At 51.1% G+C, this 23,923-nt stretch overlaps 9 protein-coding genes across 9 annotated transcripts; 5 read left to right on the top strand and 4 right to left on the bottom strand.

Moving 5' to 3' along the window:
• Positions 1 to 119: 119 nt before the first annotated feature.
• N7496_001226 (MFS transporter) lies at positions 120 to 1,926 on the bottom strand (the record flags this gene model as incomplete). Its single annotated transcript, XM_056694157.1, has 2 exons — positions 120 to 1,039; positions 1,101 to 1,926. The coding sequence occupies 2 exons, from the start codon at positions 1,924 to 1,926 to the stop codon at positions 120 to 122; spliced, it is 1,746 nt and encodes a 581-aa protein (XP_056560886.1).
• Positions 1,927 to 2,842: 916 nt separating this feature from the next.
• Positions 2,843 to 4,024, bottom strand: N7496_001225 (carbohydrate esterase family 5 protein; the record flags this gene model as incomplete). The annotated part of the gene is made up of 2 exons (XM_056694156.1): positions 2,843 to 3,205; positions 3,311 to 4,024. 2 exons carry the CDS (start codon positions 4,022 to 4,024, stop codon positions 2,843 to 2,845), a joined length of 1,077 nt encoding a protein of 358 aa, XP_056560885.1.
• Positions 4,025 to 5,451: 1,427 nt separating this feature from the next.
• On the bottom strand, positions 5,452 to 8,100 carry N7496_001224 (M28 family metallopeptidase; the record flags this gene model as incomplete). Its single annotated transcript, XM_056694155.1, has 2 exons — positions 5,452 to 5,634; positions 5,704 to 8,100. 2 exons carry the CDS (start codon positions 8,098 to 8,100, stop codon positions 5,452 to 5,454), a joined length of 2,580 nt encoding a protein of 859 aa, XP_056560884.1.
• A 2,037-nt stretch (positions 8,101 to 10,137) lies between these two features.
• Positions 10,138 to 11,663, top strand: erg13 (hydroxymethylglutaryl-CoA synthase; the record flags this gene model as incomplete). Its single annotated transcript, XM_056694154.1, has 3 exons — positions 10,138 to 10,197; positions 10,269 to 10,371; positions 10,450 to 11,663. 3 exons carry the CDS (start codon positions 10,138 to 10,140, stop codon positions 11,661 to 11,663), a joined length of 1,377 nt encoding a protein of 458 aa, XP_056560883.1.
• Positions 11,664 to 13,159: 1,496 nt separating this feature from the next.
• N7496_001222 (uncharacterized protein) lies at positions 13,160 to 15,115 on the top strand (the record flags this gene model as incomplete). The annotated part of the gene is made up of 1 exon (XM_056694153.1): positions 13,160 to 15,115. The coding sequence occupies one exon, from the start codon at positions 13,160 to 13,162 to the stop codon at positions 15,113 to 15,115; it is 1,956 nt and encodes a 651-aa protein (XP_056560882.1).
• Positions 15,116 to 15,874: 759 nt separating this feature from the next.
• On the top strand, positions 15,875 to 17,836 carry N7496_001221 (FAD binding domain protein; the record flags this gene model as incomplete). Its single annotated transcript, XM_056694152.1, has 4 exons — positions 15,875 to 16,467; positions 16,550 to 17,064; positions 17,129 to 17,215; positions 17,289 to 17,836. The coding sequence occupies 4 exons, from the start codon at positions 15,875 to 15,877 to the stop codon at positions 17,834 to 17,836; spliced, it is 1,743 nt and encodes a 580-aa protein (XP_056560881.1).
• A 467-nt stretch (positions 17,837 to 18,303) lies between these two features.
• N7496_001220 (uncharacterized protein) lies at positions 18,304 to 19,915 on the top strand (the record flags this gene model as incomplete). Its single annotated transcript, XM_056694151.1, has 3 exons — positions 18,304 to 18,493; positions 18,549 to 19,256; positions 19,308 to 19,915. The coding sequence occupies 3 exons, from the start codon at positions 18,304 to 18,306 to the stop codon at positions 19,913 to 19,915; spliced, it is 1,506 nt and encodes a 501-aa protein (XP_056560880.1).
• Positions 19,916 to 20,090: 175 nt separating this feature from the next.
• On the bottom strand, positions 20,091 to 20,908 carry N7496_001219 (peroxiredoxin-like family protein; the record flags this gene model as incomplete). The annotated part of the gene is made up of 2 exons (XM_056694150.1): positions 20,091 to 20,689; positions 20,746 to 20,908. The coding sequence occupies 2 exons, from the start codon at positions 20,906 to 20,908 to the stop codon at positions 20,091 to 20,093; spliced, it is 762 nt and encodes a 253-aa protein (XP_056560879.1).
• A 765-nt stretch (positions 20,909 to 21,673) lies between these two features.
• On the top strand, positions 21,674 to 23,323 carry N7496_001218 (Gfo/Idh/MocA family protein; the record flags this gene model as incomplete). The annotated part of the gene is made up of 1 exon (XM_056694149.1): positions 21,674 to 23,323. One exon carries the CDS (start codon positions 21,674 to 21,676, stop codon positions 23,321 to 23,323), a length of 1,650 nt encoding a protein of 549 aa, XP_056560878.1.
• Positions 23,324 to 23,923: the final 600 nt, after the last annotated feature.

Genomic DNA, 23,923 nt, shown 5'->3' with positions numbered 1-23,923 from the left:
GGTCCTAATTTAGTAATTCACAGCTCTCTCTTTCACATCATCTACACATCTTTCTCCACACATTCCACATGCAAGATATTTCAAGCCTTCAATATCAACAAGGCATATAGACCAGACGTTCAATCATCAGAGAGGGCAAACTTGCTCAGAGAGCGAAGTCGGGCACCATAGTAGTAAAGCAGCCAGATTCCGACAATACCAATCACACTCAGACCACCGAGGAGACTGGTACCCCGAGCGACACCGAGGTTGTTAAACAATGGGTGAGCAAACAAGACACTACCGCAAGCCAGGGCACTGCGGAAAAAATCGTTCGCAGCGAACAGGCTAGCAGCGTACATCGGATAACTCAGAGGGATGTAGACAAACAAGCACTGCATCACGATGAAGACAGTTGCACCGTAGATGGTAATGCCGATTGTGGGAGCGATCCAATGGATCGAGGCACGGGCTGTCCAGGCAAAGAGGAACAAGCCAATGGTGGGTCCAATAGAAGCTGGCAGCGCGGGGATAAGACGAGACTCCTGGGCTGGGAACCCGAAGCGTTCAATGCGAGGGTTCATCCAGAAGTAAAGGTAGGAGAAGTAAATTGCAATGCCGATGATGCAAGACACCAGGATACACAAAAAGACCAGGCCGACCTGACCGAGGTTCATGCCATAATCGACGGGGTAGACCAGGGGGAAGACCTCGAAGAAGGAGTAGTAGATGCCGTAAATGATGGCAGTGTAGATCTGGACGAAGAGCACTGCGGGGTCCTTGATGGTAATCTCCAAAGGCTTGACGAGGGCGTCGATGGCAACGGCGGAGACCTTCATGTTACGCTGGTCAATCTCGGACTGAGCCATGAAGCGCTCATTGTTGTGGATCTTGCGGAGACGAGCGGCACGACGGAGCAGGATGGTTGCACTGCTAGTCTCGGGGAGGAAGAAGAACATCAGGATGAGGACGGGAGCAGACATCCAAATGGATTCAAACAGGGACCAGCGCCAAGTCTCGGCGGGAACTGCGAAGCCACTGATGAGGGGACCAAGAGCAGCTATATGACTATGTTACAATTCACAATGTGATAGGCTATAGAAGTAGTGGATTCAACTTACGACCACAGTAAGCAGCAGACACCCAGCTCATCATAGCATAAGGAAGAGACATGAGACTATACATGTCTCCAATCGAAGCACCTCCAGAAGCGAGACACGGTGAGCCGAAGAATCCTTGCAGGAATCGAAGCACCATGAGGCCAGCGAAATTACCCACAAAGGCAGTGGGGATCGAGAGGATAACAAAGAGGAACATGGTCACAATATAGACCGGGTTTCGACCAATCACGGGGATCTCGCTGAGAGGCGAGAAGACCAGGGGTCCAGTTCCATAGCCAAGGACATACAATGACAGTCCTAGCGTGGCAACCAAGTCACTGACGCCAAACTCCTCCATGATCCCAGACACAGAGGATGTATAAATTGCGGAGGTCGTGTATACCACAAAGGTATACAGACAAATGAGCGTCGTCAGAAGTGCTCGCTTTTTATTCGACCAGTTGTGTGGGTTCTCCGCATCATCGGTATAGTACCAGTCGACCAAGATCGCACCATCCTTAGTCTTTTTGGGCTGAATAGGAATGGACTTGATCTTTTCAATTTCATGCTGCTCATCCGCTTCGAGGCGAGCTTCTGTGAAGGGCAAGGAATTTTGGGTTGATGCGCGACTAATAGCTTCGCTGGTTGCTTCGTAGCCTCGTGGATCTTCCTGCGGCTCTGATTTCTCGGGATCCGGTATCGTTGTGGCGTCCGATTCGTTCAATAATTGAAGCCATGTGTCGGGAAGTTTGAAGTCGGGCTTTTCTTCGGGATATTGGAAATATTTGTTGTTGGTCAGATATCGAACTATTTGCCCAAAGGGGGCCTCTCGAATGACAGATGCCATTGCTATGGAAAGGCAATCGGGTGGATCCTCAGGGCTGATTGGCTGGAAAAAGTACAACCTTAAGCTGACAAAGCGGAAGATTTTCCAGTCTCTGGATGAAAGAGTACCAGAGGGAATGCCAGGTAAATGGTTAATGATGGATTGATAGAAAAGAATCTACAGAGCTAGGTTAACAGAAGATTTATATAACCTGTCAAATGTCAAATTAACAGAACATTGAAAAGCTCGGCACGCCTTAACGCCGATTCGAATCCTTTCGAAAACCGTCAACCATAACGCGATCCTAACGTTAAGGTGTGGTAATGCAGCACATAAGCAGAGATTATAATCGACAAATTATAAATCAGGGCCAAATCTGGTTCCCAACCCATGGATGGCCCAATGAATATTATTCATCTCCTTAGAAATCCAGATTTCCATCCAATCACCATCCCGGTCGTTGAACATGGCTGTCCTGAGGGCTCCACTATGTCGATATTCTTGCATGTCGTAATTGCCCCGAGCTCCGAACTTTGACGCATTCTTATCTCCGTGGCGCCCTCCGCTTAATTACGAAAAGTCTCCGGTTCGTCAATACCCAAGGACGAAAACTCGGCCTGCCGAACACGAGGCTGCGTTTGCTTACAATTCAAGATCTGGATCTGGCTTTGGTAATATGACGGGGCTCTTGGCATGATGGCATCCATAACGGTGATTGATTCATTCGCACGTGTCTTCGACGGTTTATCGCCGTTCGGGCATAGCCTTATGGCCTAAGCCCGGTTCTTCTTCGTGAAGCCTGGCCGAGAGGCTCAATTGACTCATCTAACATACAGATCCTAGCTCATATCCACCACACCATGACACTCCACCCCCACCCCCCTTGCGGATTCCCCACTGCGTCCAACCGTATACCTCTTCAGGCATCCCGAATGACTCAGGAGGAAGTCGAAAGTCCGGCAGCTTGGATGAGGAATTGCGCGGCCTCCTTAGCATCGCTGCCATAAGTCAAGTGCGCCATCACGTTAAATCCGTTCTCGCAGACGGGGTCACCGCTAGCACAGTACTCCTTGACCTTGCTACTATCCAGCTTGCCGACGGCCTGAGTCTTGAATGGGTCGCCGAAGAGCACGGCACCGGCGACCTGGTCGGCCGTCAGGCGGCTTGCGGCGTTGTGGACGACCATCGAACCCTGCGAGTAACCACCCAGCACGACCTTGGTATCGGGGCACTGCTTGAGAGCAGTCTCGACCAGATTGGCCATGATAGGACCGCCATTAGCACCGAGGGCCACGTTGCTCTGGATTTTAATTCAACCCGTCAGTTGATTATGACCCACCAAGTATGCAAGTATGCAAGTGTGACTCGGTATCACACTCAAACGGGAAATGATGGATGCACTTACCTCAGCAGTCGCTGCATAGGTCACACCCTGAACATTAACTTTGTTGCCAGTCAAGGACTTCAACTGAGTAGCAACGGGTGGGCCAACCACGGAGCCCATGTTGCCCAACTCATCACTACCGCGAGCGAAGATAAAAGTCAGCTCCTTGCAGCTAGCCTTGTCGGTGACGTCGTTGGCAGTAATCGAGCTTGTGAGCTGCCGCTTAGAAAGGCCTCCTAGCAGGCTGCTGATACCGGAGCTGGAAGAGGAATCACCCAGACCTGAACCCAGGCTGGGAATAAGAGAGGCCAGCGCACTGAGGCCGCTGTCGCTGCTTGATCCACCTAGGGAACCGAGACTGCTAAGGTCGCCGAGTCCACTGAGGCCACTGCCCGAGCTGGGCAGAAGAGAGGCCAAGGCTCCCAAACCACTGTCGCTGCTGGAACCTCCCAGAGACTCGAGGCCGCTGAGACTGTTAAGACCACTGAGACCGCTGAGGCCACTGCTCGAGGAGCTGGGGATGAGAGAAGCCAGGGCGCCGAGACCGCTCTCGCTGCTAGATCCTCCCAGAGAGCCGAGACCACTAAGACCACTAAGACCGCTGCCGGAGCTAGGAATGAGGGAGGACAGAGCACCCAGGCCACTACCGAGACTGCCGAACTGGCGGTTCTCAATAGTTTTGGTGGGCGCCCCAAGAGCAACAACAACCAAAGAAAGAGCGACGACAGTCTTCATGGCGAAGATAAATGATAACGAGAGAATAAAGTAGAGAAAAGCAAAGAGACCAGCTCTTCAAGAGGGATATGCAAATTGATTACGAAGGAATCGAACGACTGGATGAAGGGCAACTTGAAAGACATTCCTGGCGAAGGCCAGATGGACTGTTTTTATATCCTTTCTTCCCTCGATTTTGAAACATCCCGACTATCCCAACCGAGGATGATCAAATTTTCCCATTTCCTCTTCTGGATGTCCAGATGTAGGTCGACCCAAGTTCGGTCGACAGTTGTATACTTGACGTCGACCAATCGGGCAATTGACAAGGCTACTGAAACGGTGGACCCTGTTTCACAGCCCGATGTTTCACCGTGCAACAGGGCAAACGGGCAAACGGGCAAACGGGCAAACGGGCGAACCTTGTAGATTAGTTTGTGGTCCCTGCGATCCTTCCCCGGTAGATCCTTGGTTATCGTTAATTTATCATCGAAGCCCTAAATTCCAGACTCCATCCTTCTTTTTAAGAGTTGACTCGTGTGAACATTAGTTCTTACCACTATAAGTTAATTGGACTCTGTACGTGCCGTTGATCTCCGATGATTAGCCGGTCTGGCGAAGGCTGTTTCAAAAGACGGGCATGATCACTGAGTATGGGACATCCAAAAAATCAAAACCCTCCGATCTTAATTAATTTCAATCGCAGAAGTACCGAACCGCGGTATTCGGCATTTGCATAGAGTATAGATCATAAAACAGTGAGAGCGAGACCCTGCGACGCAGGAAAGTGTTTCCTGTAGATTGAGGGTTTACCTTGGATCGCCCCAAAATTGAGTCTTTCGTGCCGAATGGGGCAATGCGGCCGACCACCCCAAATTTGGGATTTGGTCGGGTGTGATATATCGACATGTTTAGCACATGGATGCATATAGCCACATGATTCAGTGTTTCCGGTGCAGCCCGAAGAATTAAAGTACCTTGGCAAGTTACGAGGGCGTTGTTCTACATATAGCAAGAAACAAGTCTATAGATCAATTTTCCATAAGCATATGTACTATGATCAATTGAAGTAAGTACCCAGTTCCATATTTCTAGAGCATTCCGCTATGAAAGTAAACAAAAACAGAGGGCAAATATAGCTCCGCTGGTATATGATACGCGAAAGAAACCGGCTGATGGATCTTCCAGATATGCAAGGACGGAGATCCAGAATCCAGAGTGCGGGTAACAAGAGCGGGATCCAATCGGGGCTAGGCTGTACAACGCTCGGATAGGATCCTGAAGAAAACGAGACGACGAGATGCCGAGAAAAGAGACAAGAAAGGCGTATGGGGTATGCATGATGGTGGAAGGTTGGCCGAGGAGAGATAGAGAGGATGGAGGGAACGTGAGGTGAGAGATTAGGGGATAGGTGGCAGTGAGAGTGTGCTGCAGGAGGTAGATTACATTTAATTCAGGAGCTTGTTGCTGGCAAAGTGAATGGTGTTGGCGACCCGGTCAATCCAGTGTTGGGTGAGTGTCCAGTTCCCGGCATTGATACTGTCGCGAATCGCAGGGAAGATGGAAGCATCGTAGCCCGACCAAAGTTCTGGACCGAAGACGACATGGCGGAATTGGGTTCGGTTGGGGATCTAGAGACAAGCAATACCGTCAGTCGGAGATAAACAACCAGATTAATAAGGGAAAAGGGGACCACTTACACCGCCGTCCGCTTCTAGATCCAAGAGATGAGTGTCAAATTGGGCCATTCGAACGTTGTGATTGACCCGCTGGATCGCCATGACGTTGCTCTCGTATCCACCAGAGCCCCAGACACTATCGTGCCAAACATCATTCCAGGCCTGAAACCGAGCCGTGTTTGCCTCGAGCTCCGCAGCAGCATTATACATGAGTTGCAAGTCGACCTCGGCGTTCTTGCTCTTGGCAAATTCATCCAAGTCTTTCACCCATCCGGTCACAGATTTGCCGTAGGCTTCCATGTCGAACGGCAACATTGGGTTCTCTGAAACATCCAACAAGAGAAGCGACCAGAACTGGGCGAGAAGCTTGTGGTACACGAAGCCGGGATCGCCAAACTTCTCCATCCAGTCGTATGATTCGTAGCAGCTGTGGTAAGGGTATGCCTCGCCTTCAAAGCCGAAATCAATGCTTGAAGTGCCGGCAATGTCCTGAAACGCGACATAGTCACTGCCGGCACCGAGGGGCTCGAGTCGCTGGCCTCCTTCATCCCACAGTTCCTTTAGCGTCTTGTTGGCGAAAGGGTCGGAGAGACGGCCCAAGATCTGATGTACTGAGCGCTCAAAGACTGGCGACCCTGCTGCACGGAATTTGGAGCCTGACACACCCACGTCGACATTCAGGTAGGCGTATCCGTTGGCTCGGAGATTATCAATATCCTTTTCGACGTGCTCGGTTGAACCAATCAAGTTATACTCTTCTCCATCCCAACTCACAAACTCAATCGTCCGAAGTGGGCGCCACCCGTATGTGAGCAGCTCGCCAAAGGCTCGCACGATTTCCAAGAAGACGGCAGTACCACTGCCGGGATCGACACTGCCTAAGCACCACGCGTCTCGGTGGTTACCGACAATGATTTTCTTGTCGCGCTCCTCCAATCCAATGATCGTTCCATGAACGTTGTAAATAGGTCGTCGCTCGACCTCATCCTGTAGGTTCATCAAGTGCACCGTGGGCGAACTTTTATCGCCCGTCCACCATTCTTGGACTTTGGGCACTCCGCCGACCCATTCCTTCGGTACCTTGGACCCATGACCTTCGATCGCCTGCAAGAGTCGCTGCGCATCGCGCCAGGCGATGGGCAAACTTGGGATCTTAACCAAGGCAGGACTGTCTTCTGGGGACAATCGTTTCTTCTCGTCCGGGGTAGACGCAAAACCCGGGCTGAGAACGTCGCCAACAATATGGGACATGAGGCTGACACCACCTCGCTGTACACCATCCGACGGCATAAAACGGCCCTTCGGGTATGCAGGACCTTGCACAAAGCCGTCTTGAGCTGGATCGGAATAGATAATACAACCCACCGCTCCAGCCAGTTCGGCAGCCTTGATCTTCAGTGCCCGATCACCTTCAGTTCCGTAGTATCGTACCAAAGCAATCGAGCCGTTAACGGAGATACCTTTATCGGCTAGAAGCTTGAAATCTTCGCGCGATCCAAAGTTGGCATACACTAGAGGTCCCGTCACATTTCCAGACTTGGAATGTCCATGGAACACGGGGTACTGGGCGCCGTTCTCTTCGAGAGTGGCCTCCCAAACTAGATGAGGCGGATCCACGATTGCCACCTTGCGACCGTCGTCGCGAGGATAGTTCAAGTAGACCTGGAACTCTTCACGCTTCACCTCATCGAAACCAGCCTTGTAGAACTCATGCTCGATCCATTCTGCCAGCACAAAGCTTCCTTCGGTTCCTGCGACACGAGTATTACCAGCGACCAGCTTCAAGTTCTCGGCGATGTTGGTTTCGTTGATATGCCCCTGAATAAAGTTCTCCACCGACGACGAACTGTAGGACTGGCCCATAACCATGCGGTTGTTCAGATTGAAGATATCTCCGATAAAGAAGACATAAACCAAGGAAACAACCAGCAGCAATGCAAATAGCCGCAATAGCATAATACAGCCATGGTCCTTCAGGCGCGCCCGGGTATCACTTAGATTTATCGTGAAACGGAAGCTGGGCATGCTCGGGAGGTATCGTTGCAGGGGTCGTTGAATCGCGGATAGCGTGCGGGTGAGACTGGAGAACCGTTTGGAGAAGTGATGTCGTAACCGGGGACGACTACCACTGGAGGACCCCTGTCCGGAGTCATCGACGTCCATCTGATCCAGTTCCCTCCGTAGTTCATCGGTCGACCCCCGGGTCGAGCCCGATGCGGAAGAAGCGAGGTCATCGAGACTACCGCGCTCGGATTCTACCGTCGGGGGTTGATAGTTGGAGGCCTCGCGACCTAGGAGACCTTGTCGTTCGGCATCGGTGCCGTCGCCCAGGTCGGACCGGGAGGAGGAAGGTTGGGCAGTGGCTTCCTCGTATGTTGGGATAGGGAGGGATTTGTACTCGAACTTATCGTCGCCCATGGTGGCACGGGGTCAGCTCGGGGGAGCCGGGGCAAGCGGAAGACGCGGATACTGCGATCTGGAAGATCATGATCTGCTTTGTCTAGGAAGGGAAACGAATGACCAGCATCATCCCCCACTCTGTCGTGGGAAGATGGGGATTAGTTGTGGCGGGTGGTGGTCGAAGGTTGAGAGATTGCAGATCGCAAAAGACGGGGGAGGAGAGAGTTTGGCTGCCTTTGAGGTTCCCCCCCCGACTTCTCTCTCGTGGCGCAGTGACCCACGCCGAGAGGCCTTCTGGCCAACGCGCGTCGTGGGACACCTGAATGGTAGCATTGGCAACATTGGCACTAGAAATATCGCCATACCTATGCTAATTGTTTAACGGTTTGAAACACCAGGAAATCACACTTGAGTAAATAGTAGGTGGCTGATGCATCCCGACACTTCTCCTAGGCGATCATTCCCTAGGGGGCTAAAGTACGGGGTGGTCCACTCCTTGACAGGTACGACGCTTTAATGTCAGGTACATTATTTGACGCCTTCGGTTGTACCAATCGACTCGGAGCGAACTCGCTCAATTTCATACTGTCATAGGTTTGGAGTCGTTAAAAAGGAAGTTTCTACCACCTACCACCACACTGAATCCTACTTGGCAAGGGTCTCACGCATCCGAAGTGATGCCACTCATGGAGTAATCATTATAGTGGCACGGAGGCAATCGGATCGAGTGATCCACCTCTTCGGTGAAGATTGATTCGTTTCCTAAGTAAAGAAGAGAGAAAAACAGCCCCTCGGACAGAGTGGATACACACCAGATCCGAGATAAGATGGCCGAGTTCTACGCGGGAGCCATCTGGAGCGGACTGTGATAACCCGAACAGCAAAGTGGCTTCATGTAGATGTCTCGGGCATCATAAACTGATTGCAAGAGTTACTCTGTAGACGGCGTGGTAATCTAGAAAGAGTGTACATCAAATACTACTATAAGGGGTACTCATAGTTAGCACTACCTATCACATGCATAGACATATATATGCATATCGAGGGTTCGAGCAGTGGCCTCCAACGAAATAGAGAGAAATGGAAATTTAGTAGTTCATACGTGGCAGATACATAGAAACCCTACGGTAAGGCAGCAAGATCGGCATAGTCTCGTTAACTATACTTCAGGTGTAAACCCGAGAACAGGCTTAAAAGGGGTAAACTCCGGACCCGCGACCCCTCTAAAGTGGATTTGGTGTTTTATCGCGAAGAATGTATGGAGTCCGGAGTAGACCCGGTAGATGCACGAGGGGACTCGGGGGAAGCGGTGAACATGAAAATACTTATAGCTACTCGCAGCCTAATAGTTGATGGAAGTAGGACTGCACGGAATATTTAAGAGCCAACCAATCACAGATCGGAATCACCAGAGGCTCGTTGGACTCGGGAGGAGATATACCCCCAGCGGCGGACGGCAGTGGCGGGGGGTCTTGGGCAACTGGTACAATTATTGAATAAATATTCCTGAGCTATAAACTACTGTACTTTACTACGTAATACTGCAGGCTCCGTAGGTACTACAAGTACAATGTACATTTTAGACTTAATGTTAGTGCTTGATAGTATATGGGGGGAAGCACGAGACCATACAACTTGTACCCTCAAGTCTGCATTCTTCTTCTAGCGAGATCCTAACAAAGTCAAGCATGAGTTAATTAAACTAACCAGATTAACCATTCCTTGATCTAATCTAAAACTAGCCCCGTAAATCCAGTTCCAACGGAAGAAATCATAGTTCGGCTCAAGGGAAGCGTCTCTCGTTGCTCCACCGCCGAAAAAAAAAAATAAGTGACGGTGACTGAACGTACACTGTAGATCCGAGTACACAACAACCTCCTTTTCCTTGTGGCCTGGCTTTATTTCCCCGGCAATACTTCGTCTTTGTATAAAGATTTCCTTCTTTCTCACCTCCTATCCTCCTTTCTTTCACACTCCTTCAATTGCCCTTCTGCCCGTGTTGTGTCGTTCCTCTTCCTTCAACCCCTCCAAAACATACACAACCCCTCCCCCACCATGTCTGCCCGCCCCCAGAACATCGGCATCAAGGCCATTGAGGTCTACTTCCCTACTCAGGTAAGTTTCTTGAAGTCAATTGCCCCCCCCTGAATCCGTCAAATACTAACTTTCTCTTTCCCCCTTTCCAGTGTGTCGACCAGGCCGAGCTCGAGCAGTACGATGGCGTCAGTGCTGGCAAGTACACTATTGGCCTCGGCCAGACCAAGATGAGCTTCTGCGACGACCGCGAGGGTATGTACTGCCAATGGCGAACCCGATGAGAAGAGAACATACAGACACGGATATACTAACATTCTGCTCCTTATACAGACATCTACTCCATGGCTCTCACCACCCTCTCCTCCCTCATGAAGAAGTACAACATCGACCCCAAGTCCATCGGCCGCCTCGAGGTCGGCACCGAGACCCTCCTGGACAAGTCAAAGTCCGTCAAGTCCGTCCTGATGCAGCTCTTCACTCCCTCCGGCAACACCAACATCGAGGGTATTGACACCGTCAACGCCTGCTACGGCGGTACCAACGCTGTCTTCAACAGCATCAACTGGCTCGAGTCCTCCGCCTGGGACGGCCGTAACGCCATCGTTGTCTGCGGTGATATTGCTCTGTACGCCAAGGGTGCTGCCCGTCCCACCGGTGGTGCTGGTTGCGTTGCCATGCTGATTGGCCCCGACGCCCCTATCGTCTTCGAGCCTGGTCTCCGTGGCTCCTACCTCACCCACGCTTATGACTTCTACAAGCCCGACCTCACCAGCGAGTACCCCGTTGTCGATGGTCAGCACTCTCTCCGCTGCTACACCGAGGCTGTTGATGCTTGCTACAAGGCCTACCACGCCCGTGAGAAGGTACTCAAGGCCAACCAGAACGGCACCAACGGTGTTGCCGACGAGTCTCAGACCGCTCTGGACCACTTCGACTACATCCTCTACCACGCCCCTACCTGCAAGCTCGTCCAGAAGTCCTACGGCCGTATGCTCTACAACGACTTCCTGGCAAACCCCTCCCACCCCGCCTTCGCCGAGGTTGCCCCCGAGCTGCGCGATCTCGACTACGCCGCCTCCCTCACCGACAAGGCCGTTGAGAAGACCTTCATGGGTCTCACCAAGAAGCGTTTCGCCGAGCGTGTGCAGCCCGGTCTCCAGGTTGCCACCCTGTGCGGTAACATGTACACTGCTACCGTCTACGCCGGCCTGGCCAGTCTGTTGAGCCACGTCACTTTCTCCCCTAGCGAGCCCAAGCGCATCGCTCTCTTCTCCTACGGCAGTGGTCTGGCTTCCTCCATGTTCAGTGCCAAGATCGTTGGTGATGTCTCCGAGATGGTTGAGAAGCTGGATCTTAAGAACCGTCTCGAGTCCCGCACCGTCCTGGCTCCCCAGGCCTACGATGACATGTGCCAGCTGCGTGAGCACGCCCACCTGAAGAAGAACTTCAAGCCTTCCGGCAACGTCGAGACTCTCCAGAAGGGTGTCTACTACCTCACCGAGGTTGATGACATGTTCCGCCGCCAGTACGCCATCAAGGAGTAAAGGTTTAAACAAAAATGACCGTGCCTATTCCGTCCCATTTCTTCTACCGTTGGATATGACCCTTGTTTAGACGGTTTCAGAAAAGATTCCCCCAAGCGTTTTTTTGTTGCTTTTCTACTTCGGTATAGATCATGCAATGTGTTTGACCATTGCTAATTTTGTTCTTTTTTTTTTTTTTTGTCACCCTTTTTTTTTCTTACTGAGATTTTTAATGGCTTGAGCTATTTTTCTCGCCTCTTGGCGACGATGAACGTGATGAGATAAGCAGAGATCCTGGCCCAATCAGATTGAGGCAGGACGAACTACACAATTTAAATGGACATGATACGAACCAAATTACTCTCCAGTTTTTCCCACTAAAGATTTCCGATTGAAATAATTTGTCCTAAATTACTTGAAACGTGAACAATATGTCTGCTAATTATGGGACATAAGAGACATTATCCTCCAATAATATGCAGTGGGTGACGATCCCCCCGGCGCGTATTTCGAGACTGGCTGTACAGAGTACATCTGTAGCCGCCGAGCTCTGCATATCACACCTCCACATTCCACCATGAACGCCTCGGATCAACACTTTATGCTCCCCTTCTCTTCTTTCCTACCTCTTTGAGCCCACTGACCTGAAATTCTATGCACTGTCACAGCACACGCCGGGCTATTTTTATCCTCCCTCCTCTCTCCCTGCCCTTTGACTCTAACCGCCCACTAGGCGATTCCTGAGGCATGGCGCTCCCACCAGGAAACCACCTCGCTGACCGGCGAGTCCGCTAATTTCCCAGAAAATGTGACCTAATTGTTGCTGAATTTAGAAGCGTTTGCTCATGCTGCAGCCCCGCTAATCCCAACTCGGCATCTGAAGAATACCGTCGAACCTGATGCAAAATATAGAAACACTTTAACGCGCGACTGTCCGCTGAAACGGCACTATGCCTAGGGGAAAAGCCCCTAGTCGGAGTTTCAGGCCCTGATTGCTGTACCCCCCCTGTCGCGCGACCTCAGGCATGGTCGGTAGTTTCGCGTTTCATCGCGTGGGAAGCTGTCTAGATCGGAGCCAGGATCCCAAAAAAAGAATAGGAGCCTCCGTTGGCGTTGCGATGGAGTGCTTCTCCATGTTTCAGGTTATCCAGATCGGCTTGGGTTCGTCAGTGGGCCTGCTTCCTGCTGTTTGTTTATATAGGCCTCTGGACTTCTTGTTTGTTCTGAAACCTGCCTTGTCGACAAGCAGCTTTTAACATCCTCACATTCTCTCTTTCTGGATCATGTTCTTGTGTCTTCTTGAACAAGAGGCTTTGATCTAGACTGTCCTCCTTTTGGTCTTTGACTTTGACCTTGATACACATTCGTTGATATCCTTCTTCACGACGTCCAACGTCGTGAAGCTGGCCCTTCCTATCTTAGTATAGGGTTCTACTCGTTCAAACACGGCCTGGCTGCTCTTTTCCAGAATCACCACTATTATCACCACCATCACCATTACGGTTACCACCAGCGCCATGCCTGGGAAATACAATCAGTATCAGCCGACGACTCCCCCGGGAATTCCTCTCCAGGTGCATATTGGATCAGCCCACAGTCGTAACGCCTCCAATTCATCCGTTTACTCCAACGATTCATCTCCATGGTCAACAATGACGGGCAGCACCAGCCCTACTACGTCGCCTACTCGACACCATCATGGCCCAGCTCTTCTCCCTAAGATTCGCCCTCAAGATATTGTCATTGAGCCCGTATCTGTAGGTGGGCCATTGCGGCATCGACGTGTCTTGTCAAACACTCGCAACCCACCGGGATTCGTGCCTTATCCCAGCCGGCCACCTCTGCAGCGTAACAGGGAAGATGCATCAGAGCGGCTCGCCCTAGCATCTCCAATTTCACCTATCGTCACTACGGGTCATGGTAGCTACTCGGCCTTGTCTTCTCCAGTGACAGTGAATCCCTCCCACAGACGCAAACCTGGTGGAGGCCACTCCCGGTCAGTATCGACTTCTGGTATTGACGAAGCTACACTCAGCCGGTATGGATATCCTACCTACAGACATCTTCCTAAGTACATGCCGGCAATGCAGGCACAGACAATGCCAAACACGCCGGCGACGCCAGTGACCCCAATCACCCCGAATATTGTTGTTCATCCGTCCTATTCCCAACGGCAGACAGCAAAAGTCCCGCAACTATCACCTGTACGACCTCCACACCCGTTGACGGTTCGATCACCCCAGTATGATTACAACCAGTCATCCGAGGCCCAGCAATCACCGGTTGCTCTACTAAGTCCCCAGGAAGATTTGACGCCCCCTTCTACTAGTCTAATCTCCTACCTGACTTCCCCCACGCAAGCCATCAATCTGGTTCGCAACGTGAGTGTAGTCCCGACTCGGGGCATGCACGACTACTTCTGGTGGGACATTCGCAACCTGCGCAGTTGGACCTCCTTCTCAATTCCAACCTTTGACTCCATCCACGGACTCACGCAGCTCCTCAAGACAGAGATCTCAAGTTCTCTCGTTCCCCCGGTCAGCGTGATCACTGGCCGTCTCGCACCCGAATCCGAGCCTGCCCTAGTCAGCCTCATCAGAGATCTCTATGCTCCACGCGTAAACGCCGCGCTAGCCGTCTCTCAGGGGTCAGAGCACCTCCAGCTCTACGCCGCACCAGACATTATACACACCGGCCACAAAAACCACGGCCACCCACACTTTCTCGCCAACTACGCCACAGACTCGGAGCGCACAAGCGCCGGACTCCCACGCGGCCGCCTCGTCGGCATCGTCAAGAGCTTCGACCGCTGGAACTCCGGCATGCGCAACGAAGCCCCCCATAGACGCGTAGAATACCTCAATGGACTAGCACACCTGCAGCGCTGCATGCGCGAACACTCCTGCCGCTACGGCTTCATCATCACCGAAATCGAACTCGTCTGCGTACGAGCCGGCTGCGACGCGGGCGACGACGTCCCATACTTCGGCTTCCTAGAAATTGCAACACCAATTCCCCTCAAAACGGCCGTAGTCCAACAACACTCAAATCTCCACGACGCCCCGCCCCTCGCAACCCCGATCAGCGCGCGCTCATTCTCATCCTCATCACACGCATCTTCATCACACTCGCATCAGGACTCGCCAGGCCCGGAAGACACCGAAGACGGTTTCACGGCGCCCATGACAGCAAGTATGGCGCTGTACTTCCTTCTGATGCTCTCTAAATCTGTACCCTTGCCTTACCAACCATCCGCCCACCTCAACGTCGGCGGACCGGGTGCGCTCACGAGACAGCGGATCCTAGCTGAGCCGAAAGATCAATGGATTCCTGAACCGCAGATTGGCGAGAAGCGGGATGCGAAGCGTGTGCGTGGTTGGGTCTGGCCGGGGGATGCGTGGCATCGTCGGGAGGGGGGTGGTGCGGCGAGGACGAGGGCTGGGGATGGGAAGACGAAGAAATGGCATAAATGAGAGTTATCGTGATTTTCATGGCATGGATAGGCGTTGGATATGGCATGTTGGGATTTTATGGAGTTTGGCTTTTCTTGGAGATGGCATTGGTTATTATTTTTGTTGTTCTTGTTTCCTTGGTACGGTGTTGGTGGGTATCTCGAGCTTGGTTGGCGTATACTTGGGTTTGGGTTTGAGCTTTGCGGCTTTTTGGCGGCTATTGTTGGTTTATTTGGGATTCCCCTTTTCGCTGGATGGAATTTTGCTTTGCTGTTAATATAGTCTTTTGTTCTATATTCTTCCTTCCTTCTCATGAACTATGCATAATAGGAGTACTCAAGCTAGGCTGTTACACTTTCAGGGCTAGCCTCTACTTTTAGCCCTTCCCCTCCCAGGAAGGGGAATTGTTAATTTGAAAGCTGCTGTGTGAATTATAAAGGTTTTGTAACTTTGTACTACCAAGATCTGCTGAGGAGACTCATGAACAGAATTATTCACCCGCAAGGTCCTCATGATGTTGACAGTTCCCAATCAATATTTAGTTCTGTGGGGTAATACGCTTTTCCTCTTGCGGCATTGATCGTATCACTAACTAAAAGGACCTTGGGGAAAGAGTACCTCGATAGACAGGCGTATAGTGAGGACATTGCAGAAGACTTGACTACTGCATCCCTATAAATGACAAGCACCCCTCTAGAAAGTTCGTAGACCGGAAATTCTACGTACAAACCGTCTTCGTCAAGATACGATTCTCGTTCCAGCCACACCAAGCATACTACAATGAATTCCACAAGTGAAATCCACGACGTGATCATCGTCGGCGCCGGACCCTGCGGCCTCGCCGTCGCCTCCCGTATTCGAGAAAACACTCCCTCGGCGGTCTTCACAGACGAGGAACACCAGCGATACCACTGGATCAAAAAACACACTGGCAAGATGAATCTCGTCCAAGCAGGGCGCACCAAGAAAAACGGCGTGCGAGCCGAGAAATGGAACCGCGGACAAAGAACCTGTCCCTGCAAAGACGAGACGAGTCCAGAGTCAAGCCGCCGCGGGTCTACCGATTCAACATCATCCGTGCCTTCGCTAGCATCTGACTCGTCGACGTCGTCTAATACGTCGATATCGACATTGGTTTTGGATGGGACGGGTGATCAGTGGATGCAGAGATGGAATAACGCTTTTCGCACGTTGGAGATTAAGCAGTTGCGGAGTCCGATGTTCTTCCATGTTGATCCCGGGGATCGAGATGGGATGTTGGCCTATACGCAGGAAGTTGGGAGAGAGGAGGATCTGTGGGAGATTTCGGGGTGTGTTGGGAAGGAAATGAGCAAGCATAAGAAGAAGAAGAGACGGCAGAGTGGAAAACCTCAGTATGTGATTCTTGCTGGCTCTTGGGGATTCTTTTACATTTACAATTATCAGAATTCAAGACTAATAGTTGCACTTCTACAGGACGTTGGGAGTCGAGATTGACGAGCGTGATCGCAAAGACTACTTCTCGCCCTCGACTGATCTTTTCGCCGACTACTGCGCTTCCATCATCGACCGGTATGACCTAAACGAGCCCGGCCAGATCCTCAAACAAGAGGTTACGGACATCACTCATGGATACTTACCGGACAATCTCGACGTTGCGGCGCCCAATTCCAAGGTATTCACTCTGACTACATCGACTGGGCAGAAATTCTATAGCCGGGCTGTTGTGCTTGCGATGGGTGCCGGTGGAGCTGGAATACAAAAGATCTTCCCCTGGAAGCCTTCAAACGCAACGGAAGGGGCTGAGGCTTGCTGCCACAGCATGGAAATCAAGACCTTCCCGAGTCCCAACGTGCGAAGCAAGATCCAGCAAAGACGAGAGACTAACGTGGTCGTCGTGGGAGGCGGACTTTCATCAGCTCAGATTGTTGACATGGCTGTGCGAAAAGGGGTTACTAAAGTTTGGTTCCTGATGAGATCTGAATATAAAGGTTGGTGGTACCTATAACATGCTTCCAAATTTTACTTTGGAATGAATCACTAACGAGCGAGTAGTCAAACACTTTGATCTTAGCTTGCCCTGGATGGGAAAGTATAAAAATTGGGAAAAGGCAGCTTTTTGGTCAGCAGACACTGATGAAGGTGAGCAACATGCAGTTTGGAACTAAAGATGGATTTTCTATGACTAACGTCTCATCGCTCCCTTTCTTAACAGAACGCCTCGAAATGATCAAGTCTGCTCGCAACGGTGGTAGCATCACCCCTCGCTACACAAGAATAGTCAAACAGCATGTTGCCCACCATCGGGCATCCATTCACACACGCACGGAAATTACTTCCCACGATTACGATCCCGAAACACAGACATGGACTCTGACTACCGATCCGCCGATCCCTAACCTACCACCAATCGACTACATCTATTTTGCGACGGGGGCACGCTCCGATGTCCGCGAAATGCCACTCTTAAGTAATATCAATGATCAGTACCCTATTGAAGTCATAGAAGGTCTTCCCTGTCTCACGGATGATCTCATGTGGCGGGAAGATGTACCCCTCTACATTACAGGGCGACTAGGGGGTTTACGACTAGGTCCTGGAGCTCCAAATCTTGAAGGAGCCAGGCTTGGCGCGGAGAGGATCGCCTGGAGCTTGGAGGAGATCCTTGAGAAAGATCGGGGCATTGGAGATCAGTGCGAGGGGTTCTGTGGACTGGGAAACCGGTATGCCTCACTTGTTGGGGATGGGGAGGACGATAGCTAGGAGGTATAGCTAGCTAGCTAGGGCTGCATATCTCTTACATTTGTCTGATATGATTTTTTTCCCTTCAAGTCCAGCAGATCTTTTTTTCCGGGTTTTTAACTAAGACATGCGTCATGTGAGGACTTTATCTTTTGTACTTTACTGATATGGCGTCAAGGTCTGTTGGACTATTGGAGCTCGGCGTTTATCCCAGTGCTTTCGGAGTTGGTTATCCATTCCTCCCTTCATTCCCCGCGCTTTTAAGTAGATCATCGCTTGACCACACTCCACTTGAGAGGGAAGCTTCACGGGAATATATGGGAGGAATGTGGATAAATCCCTTGTTCCGCAGAATTTTTTTACTAGAGAGCTTCATGCATTATAAAGCTTATTAGAAGCTAGCTCGAGGTAGTATGAGTTTCTTTATTTAATTCCTCGTGCTGAGCAACAGGTCTGTGAGGGTGAGGTTACTCACTTAGCAGTACAATATGGCGCCATCAATGAATCCGAATGCCCCAGTGGAGGCGTTGAAGATCCTTCCGAACAAAACGAATCAGAACTGGCTCAAAGATCGTGGTCTACGGAAGTTGAATCTGGGGATTGCATTCATGTTCGCGTCGTCTGCTGGTACGGGGTATAACGGGAGTCTGATGAATGGATTGCTTGTGTTGCCTGAATGTACGTTTTGACCTCTTGGGCAAGAATAACTTTATGCTGAACATCTCTCATATAGTTGCCATGATCATCGGCGGCTTGAAATCTACCATCCTCGGTCTCCTTATCGCTGCCACCTCTTTGGGGGCATTCTTCGCCTTTACTCCGGCTTCTTATATTGCGGATACCCTGGGAAGAAAGTGGTGTGTTGGCGTTGGATGCTGCTTGGTTATCGTATCGTCAGTCTTGCAGGTCTTCGTTCAGAGTCACTGGGCCTTTTTCGGTTGTCGAGTACTCGCTGGTGCCGGTGTGGGAACTGCCCAAACTGCTGCTCCACTACTGGCCACGGAGATTGCCCATCCACGCCAGCGACAGACAGCAACAGCTTTATACAACGCGTGTTGGTGCATTGGATCGATTGCATCGGCGGCTGTATGCTTTGGGACATTGTCTATGACGACTAGCTGGTCATGGCGTACTGCCTGCCTGCTTCAAGCTTGTTTCCCGATAGCCCAACTGGTGGGTCTGTTGATTGTTCCTGAAAGTCCTCGCTGGTTGATCTCAAAGGGAAAGAATGACGAGGCTCTGGAGATTCTGGCAAAATATCACGCAAATGGTGACAAGTACGATGAGCTGGTTCAGCATGAGTTCCATCAGATCTGCAATACTATCAGTATCGAGGCACTGGAGCCAAGAAGCTGGGGCTCGTTCTTCTCGTCCAAGGGCGATATACACCGTCTGGTTATTTGTGTCATGGTTGGTCTGATGCAGGAATGGGCTGGAAATGGTAAGATTTATTATGGTTGAAGTTTAAAACGATCCAACTGACATGACCCAGGAATCATCTCCTACTATCTCGCACCAATTCTGGCCTCTGTCGGTGTCACCCGTGCTGCAGACCAAGCAGCAGTCAATGTGGGCCTGCAAGTTTGGAACCTCTTCCTCTCTGCAGGGGGCGCTGTGGCCTCCGAGCGATATGGCCGGCGCATTCTTTGGCTTCTCGGAACAATGATTATGCTCTTCTTCCTTTCCCTGATGACTATCGTGGCCGGGGTCTTCCAGGAAATGCATATCGCAGCTGCCGGCTTAGCCGTTGTGCCTATGATCTTCCTCTTCTTCTCCGGGTTCAATCTCGCATACTCGCCGCTATTTATCGCCTATCCTGCCGAGATTCTGCCATTCCCACTTCGGGCAAAGGGTATGGCCATCACACTGTCAACGGATGCAGTCGCTTGCTTCTTCAATCAATACGTCAACCCTGTCGCGTTCACGGCCATACAGTGGAAGTACTATCTTGTCTATGTGGGATGCTTGACCTGGTTCTTGGTGACTATCTATTTCCTCTTCCCGGAGACAAAGGGAAGATCTCTGGAGGAGGTTTCCCGGATCTTTGATCGCAAGGAGATTCGAAGCGAGGATTCTAGTGACACAAAAGTGGAAGAATAGGTGAAGAAAGAGCTGTCATTGTCAATTTTGAGGCGCCTGAAAAGTACATGAGTGCGTTCTGCTCATATGGGAAAATTGTTGGAAGTTTATATTGTTTTTACATTTTGATTTCTTGCATCTATATGAGAATTAAGAGCCTGACGAGGTATTGCTGTACTCGTGTATATCGATTTAGTTATGATGTCACCAAGGGTCCTCCATTTCCAACGCTACTGCCATTAAACTCTTTCCCTCCTTCGGCCATCTCTCCCTTTCCACCGCTCGGTTTATCCAAACTTGAAGATAACGATAGTCTATCCTGTCCCTGGTTTGTCTTCAAAACATGAAACAGGTCATCCGCCGTGAGGTGATCGTTCACCCCTTCCATCCGGTGTGCGTATCGGAGTCTGCCCCGTTGAAAGATCCATTCACCACCCTGCTGGTTCCAATTGCCACCTCTCAGTCCTGCCCACCCGCGTTTCCATATTTGCTTCAGACATTTACCCAAAGCACTAGGAAATGATTCCGGTGTATAGGGCGGGGGACTAGTAAATCCTTCCATTGTCCGTTTCATGTGTAGGGTTTCGTATATTTTCCCCGTCGGATCAGTGTAAATGGGGAAGGCATCGGATGTTTCTTCCATGTAGGGCACGATAAGGGAATGGTCGCCGCAGCCGATGATGATCACCTGGGCTGGTTTGGCACTGGCTGGGATGGTATCGAGGAGGGTCTGAGTGAGCTGCTGGGATAGTGTTTTGACATAGCCTTGATCATATAGACAGAAGAAATGGCGCACTAAATCTTCAAGGTTAGGACTGCATTTTTAACTCGATAGTCGCGAAATCACACACCGAAGATAACAATCGTGGTTACCGAGTCTCCTTTTCCCGCTACAAGCTCGCCAAATCTGACAATGTTGCCATTTTTTGTCTGGATATTAAGCTCATAGGCTTCTTGGAGAGTCTCGTCGCTTAAAAAGGTGGAGCAGTCACCCGAAACAATGCGAGTAGACATGGCGTGCCGGGATAGAGGCTTGGATATTTTTCGGAGGCGAGAGAGAAGATTTAAATATCCGTACAGATATTCCCATTCACTGGCTCTGGGCCCTGGTCGCTATCTATAACCTTGAAAATACTATAAAGATCCCGTGGGAAGGAGGTCCAGAAGCTGCTCATGACATCATGACATGCGGACAATGGAATTTCTGGCGAACCACGGATTCCCAATGAGAGAGACTTCCCTGAATAATAACTAACCTTCTTTGGTTCGTGTGAACAAGCTTTTTAGACACACCTCGTGAGCAGAACTTGCATATCCCGTTGATGGTACTCGTAGTAAGTTTCGTGGTTAGTTTGAATGGAGTGGAGACTGTCCCCTGCTTGAGAGGGGCGTCCAGATACACTGGTTCCTTCGAGTCTTCTCATTACAGCTTCAATATAAGACTAACAGACCAGTTTCTATCGCATACTACTTGAACAATATACAAAAATCCCAGCGGAACTTGGAGCATTGACGCCCAAAGATGATATACTTGATCAACGGCCAATAGGAGCGGCTCCGATGTTGCTGATACCCCGCATGCAACACAACGCGCCAGTGCAACCTCGTCCTCTCTCAACTCTCTATTTAAAGCGATCAAACGCCTCCAATAGCATCAACCCTGCCACTGCTAAGCGGTATTTAAGGAAGGGACACTCTCAGGAGCTGAAAAGAACCAAATTGGAGCTAGAACGTCCAACCTATCCCCGCACCGAGTCCGTTTTGACAACGTCCAGCAATATGAAAGAGCCTCAACCCCCTCCATCAGACATCCCAGTTAGCACTGGCAATCCCTCTACATATACCGAGCCAAGAGCCCCTCGCTTCATCGTCATTGGCGCCGGCTCTCGGGGAAATGCCTACGCCCGCGCTGTGAAAACGACCACCCCCGGTGTCATCCACGCCGTTGCCGAGCCACACGATTTCAAGCGGCGCGAATTCGGACGAAACTATATTTGGGGGGCAGAAGGATCTCCAGTCGAAGGACAAGAATTTTCCGACTGGAGGGAATGGGTACAATGGGAAATTGAGCGACGCAAAAAGGCTGCCTCCAGCGACAGCTCCGGTGCTGAGCAAGATGCGCCCCCGCTCGGAGTAGATGGAGTCTTTATTTGCACACTGGACGAGACCCATGTTGAAGTTATCAAAGCTATCGCCCCGCTCAACCTCCATATTCTCTGCGAGAAACCCCTCGCTCTCTCCCTGGATGATTGTCTAACCGTCTATCGAACTCTCCAACCACCTAACCCGCAATCCGCCAACCAAGAACCCCAGTCGCCGAGAACAATCTTTTCCATCGGTCACGTCCTCCGCTACAGTCCACACAACACACTCCTCCGCAAACTGCTCCTCACAGACCGTGTCATTGGAGACATCGTCTCCCTCGAACACACCGAGCCAGTCGGCTGGTGGCACTTCTCGCACAGCTATGTCCGAGGAAACTGGCGCCGCGCCACAGCCAACGGCGACGGCTCCCTCCTCACCAAATCCTGCCACGACATCGACTTCATTCTATGGCTCCTCTGCTCGCCGACTTCCCTCGAGAGCACGCAACAGCCACATTTCCCAAGATCCATCTCGTCAGCGGGATCATTGACGCAGTTCCGACGTGCCAGAAAACCTGCCGCAGCCGGGGACGCAACGTCTTGCATCTCTTGCCCCATCGAACGGGAATGCAACTACAGCGCGGTTCGAATCTATAAGGACCGACACCTCGCAAAGGGCCATCGCACGTGGCCGGTTGACATTGTCTGTCCGGATATCGAAGACGTATACCGAGGCGAAGGAGCCGCCGCCGCGAAAGAACATCTACTCTCACGACTACGCGAAAACTACGACGTCCGCGTTCAGTCAGACGCTGATATCGCCGCGAGACCGTGGTACGGACGGTGCGTCTACGAAGCAGACAACAACGTCTGCGACGACCAAGTCGTGACGCTATCCTGGGACGACGAGGGAGTCGAACCGAAACGACTAGCCAAAACGGCTACCTTCCATATGATCGCGCCAACGGAGAAACAATGCGAGCGACGGGGTCGTGTATACGGGACAACCGGGGAAATCGAGTACGACAGCAATACAATCTCCATTTATGATTTCGCGTCTGCGAAGACGAGGGTTATCGACGTACCCCGCCCGCCGCCGGAGAGGGCCGAGTCGCATGGTGGTGGTGATTACGGTCTTGCGGGACAGTTTGTAAATGCTGTCAATGCCGTGATGAATAAGGGGCTGGATGTTGAGACTGCCCAGGCAAGGTTTATCGGGTGTACCCTTGAGGAAGCGGTGCAGAGTCATGCGGTGGTTTTTGCGGCGGAGGAGGCGAGGAGGGAGGAACGTGTTGTTAAGTGGAAGACTTGGTGGGAGGAAAAGTTGAAGGGATCTGTTGCGTGATGGGGGATGGGGTTCAAGCAAATTCCATACCATGATTTTATGACTTATGATTAATGAGATGCTTTGAATGGATCCTTCTGTTGTTGTTATTGCGAAGACTGCTTTCGACGGGAGTTTGATATAATTTCTCTAGATAATCGAGGAATATCAAACAGCCCGCACAGGAGATCTCAGATAAAAGAATCCCTCCCCTCCCCGGATCGAACCCTCAGCCTTCAAGTTCCCTATATACTCCATCAAAATGCTCCATCGCCATCCCACGATGCCGAAGTCCATACTCCTTGGGGCTGCACCCACTAAACAATCTCCCTCCACAACGCCATAATACATTTAAAATATTATATTTTAAATACAGAAGATCTAAGAGAGATTAATCTATTAAATAAAATAAAAAGAAGAAATCGGCGAGCCGGGGGGGGGGGTGGGGGTTAGCCCGCTCGCCCACTCTCCCCCCTAGGGTGTGCCCGGTCATCCGTGGAGCTGTGCTCGACATCGGATACCAGTCAACCATATTTTCCCCTCATTTTCCTCCACATGGGCACACCCACTGGCCAACCAGGTGGCGACCAACCTGGCTGACCAACTAGGCCATATGAGGGG

The sequence above is a fragment of the Penicillium cataractarum genome (assembly GCF_028827025.1).
Source record: "Penicillium cataractarum strain IBT 29864 chromosome Unknown utg000001l, whole genome shotgun sequence".
Classification (NCBI taxonomy): Eukaryota; Fungi; Ascomycota; class Eurotiomycetes; order Eurotiales; family Aspergillaceae; genus Penicillium; species Penicillium cataractarum.
The sequence above is the reverse complement of the archived record's forward strand: the minus strand, read 5'-3'. Positions and strand labels throughout refer to the sequence as shown.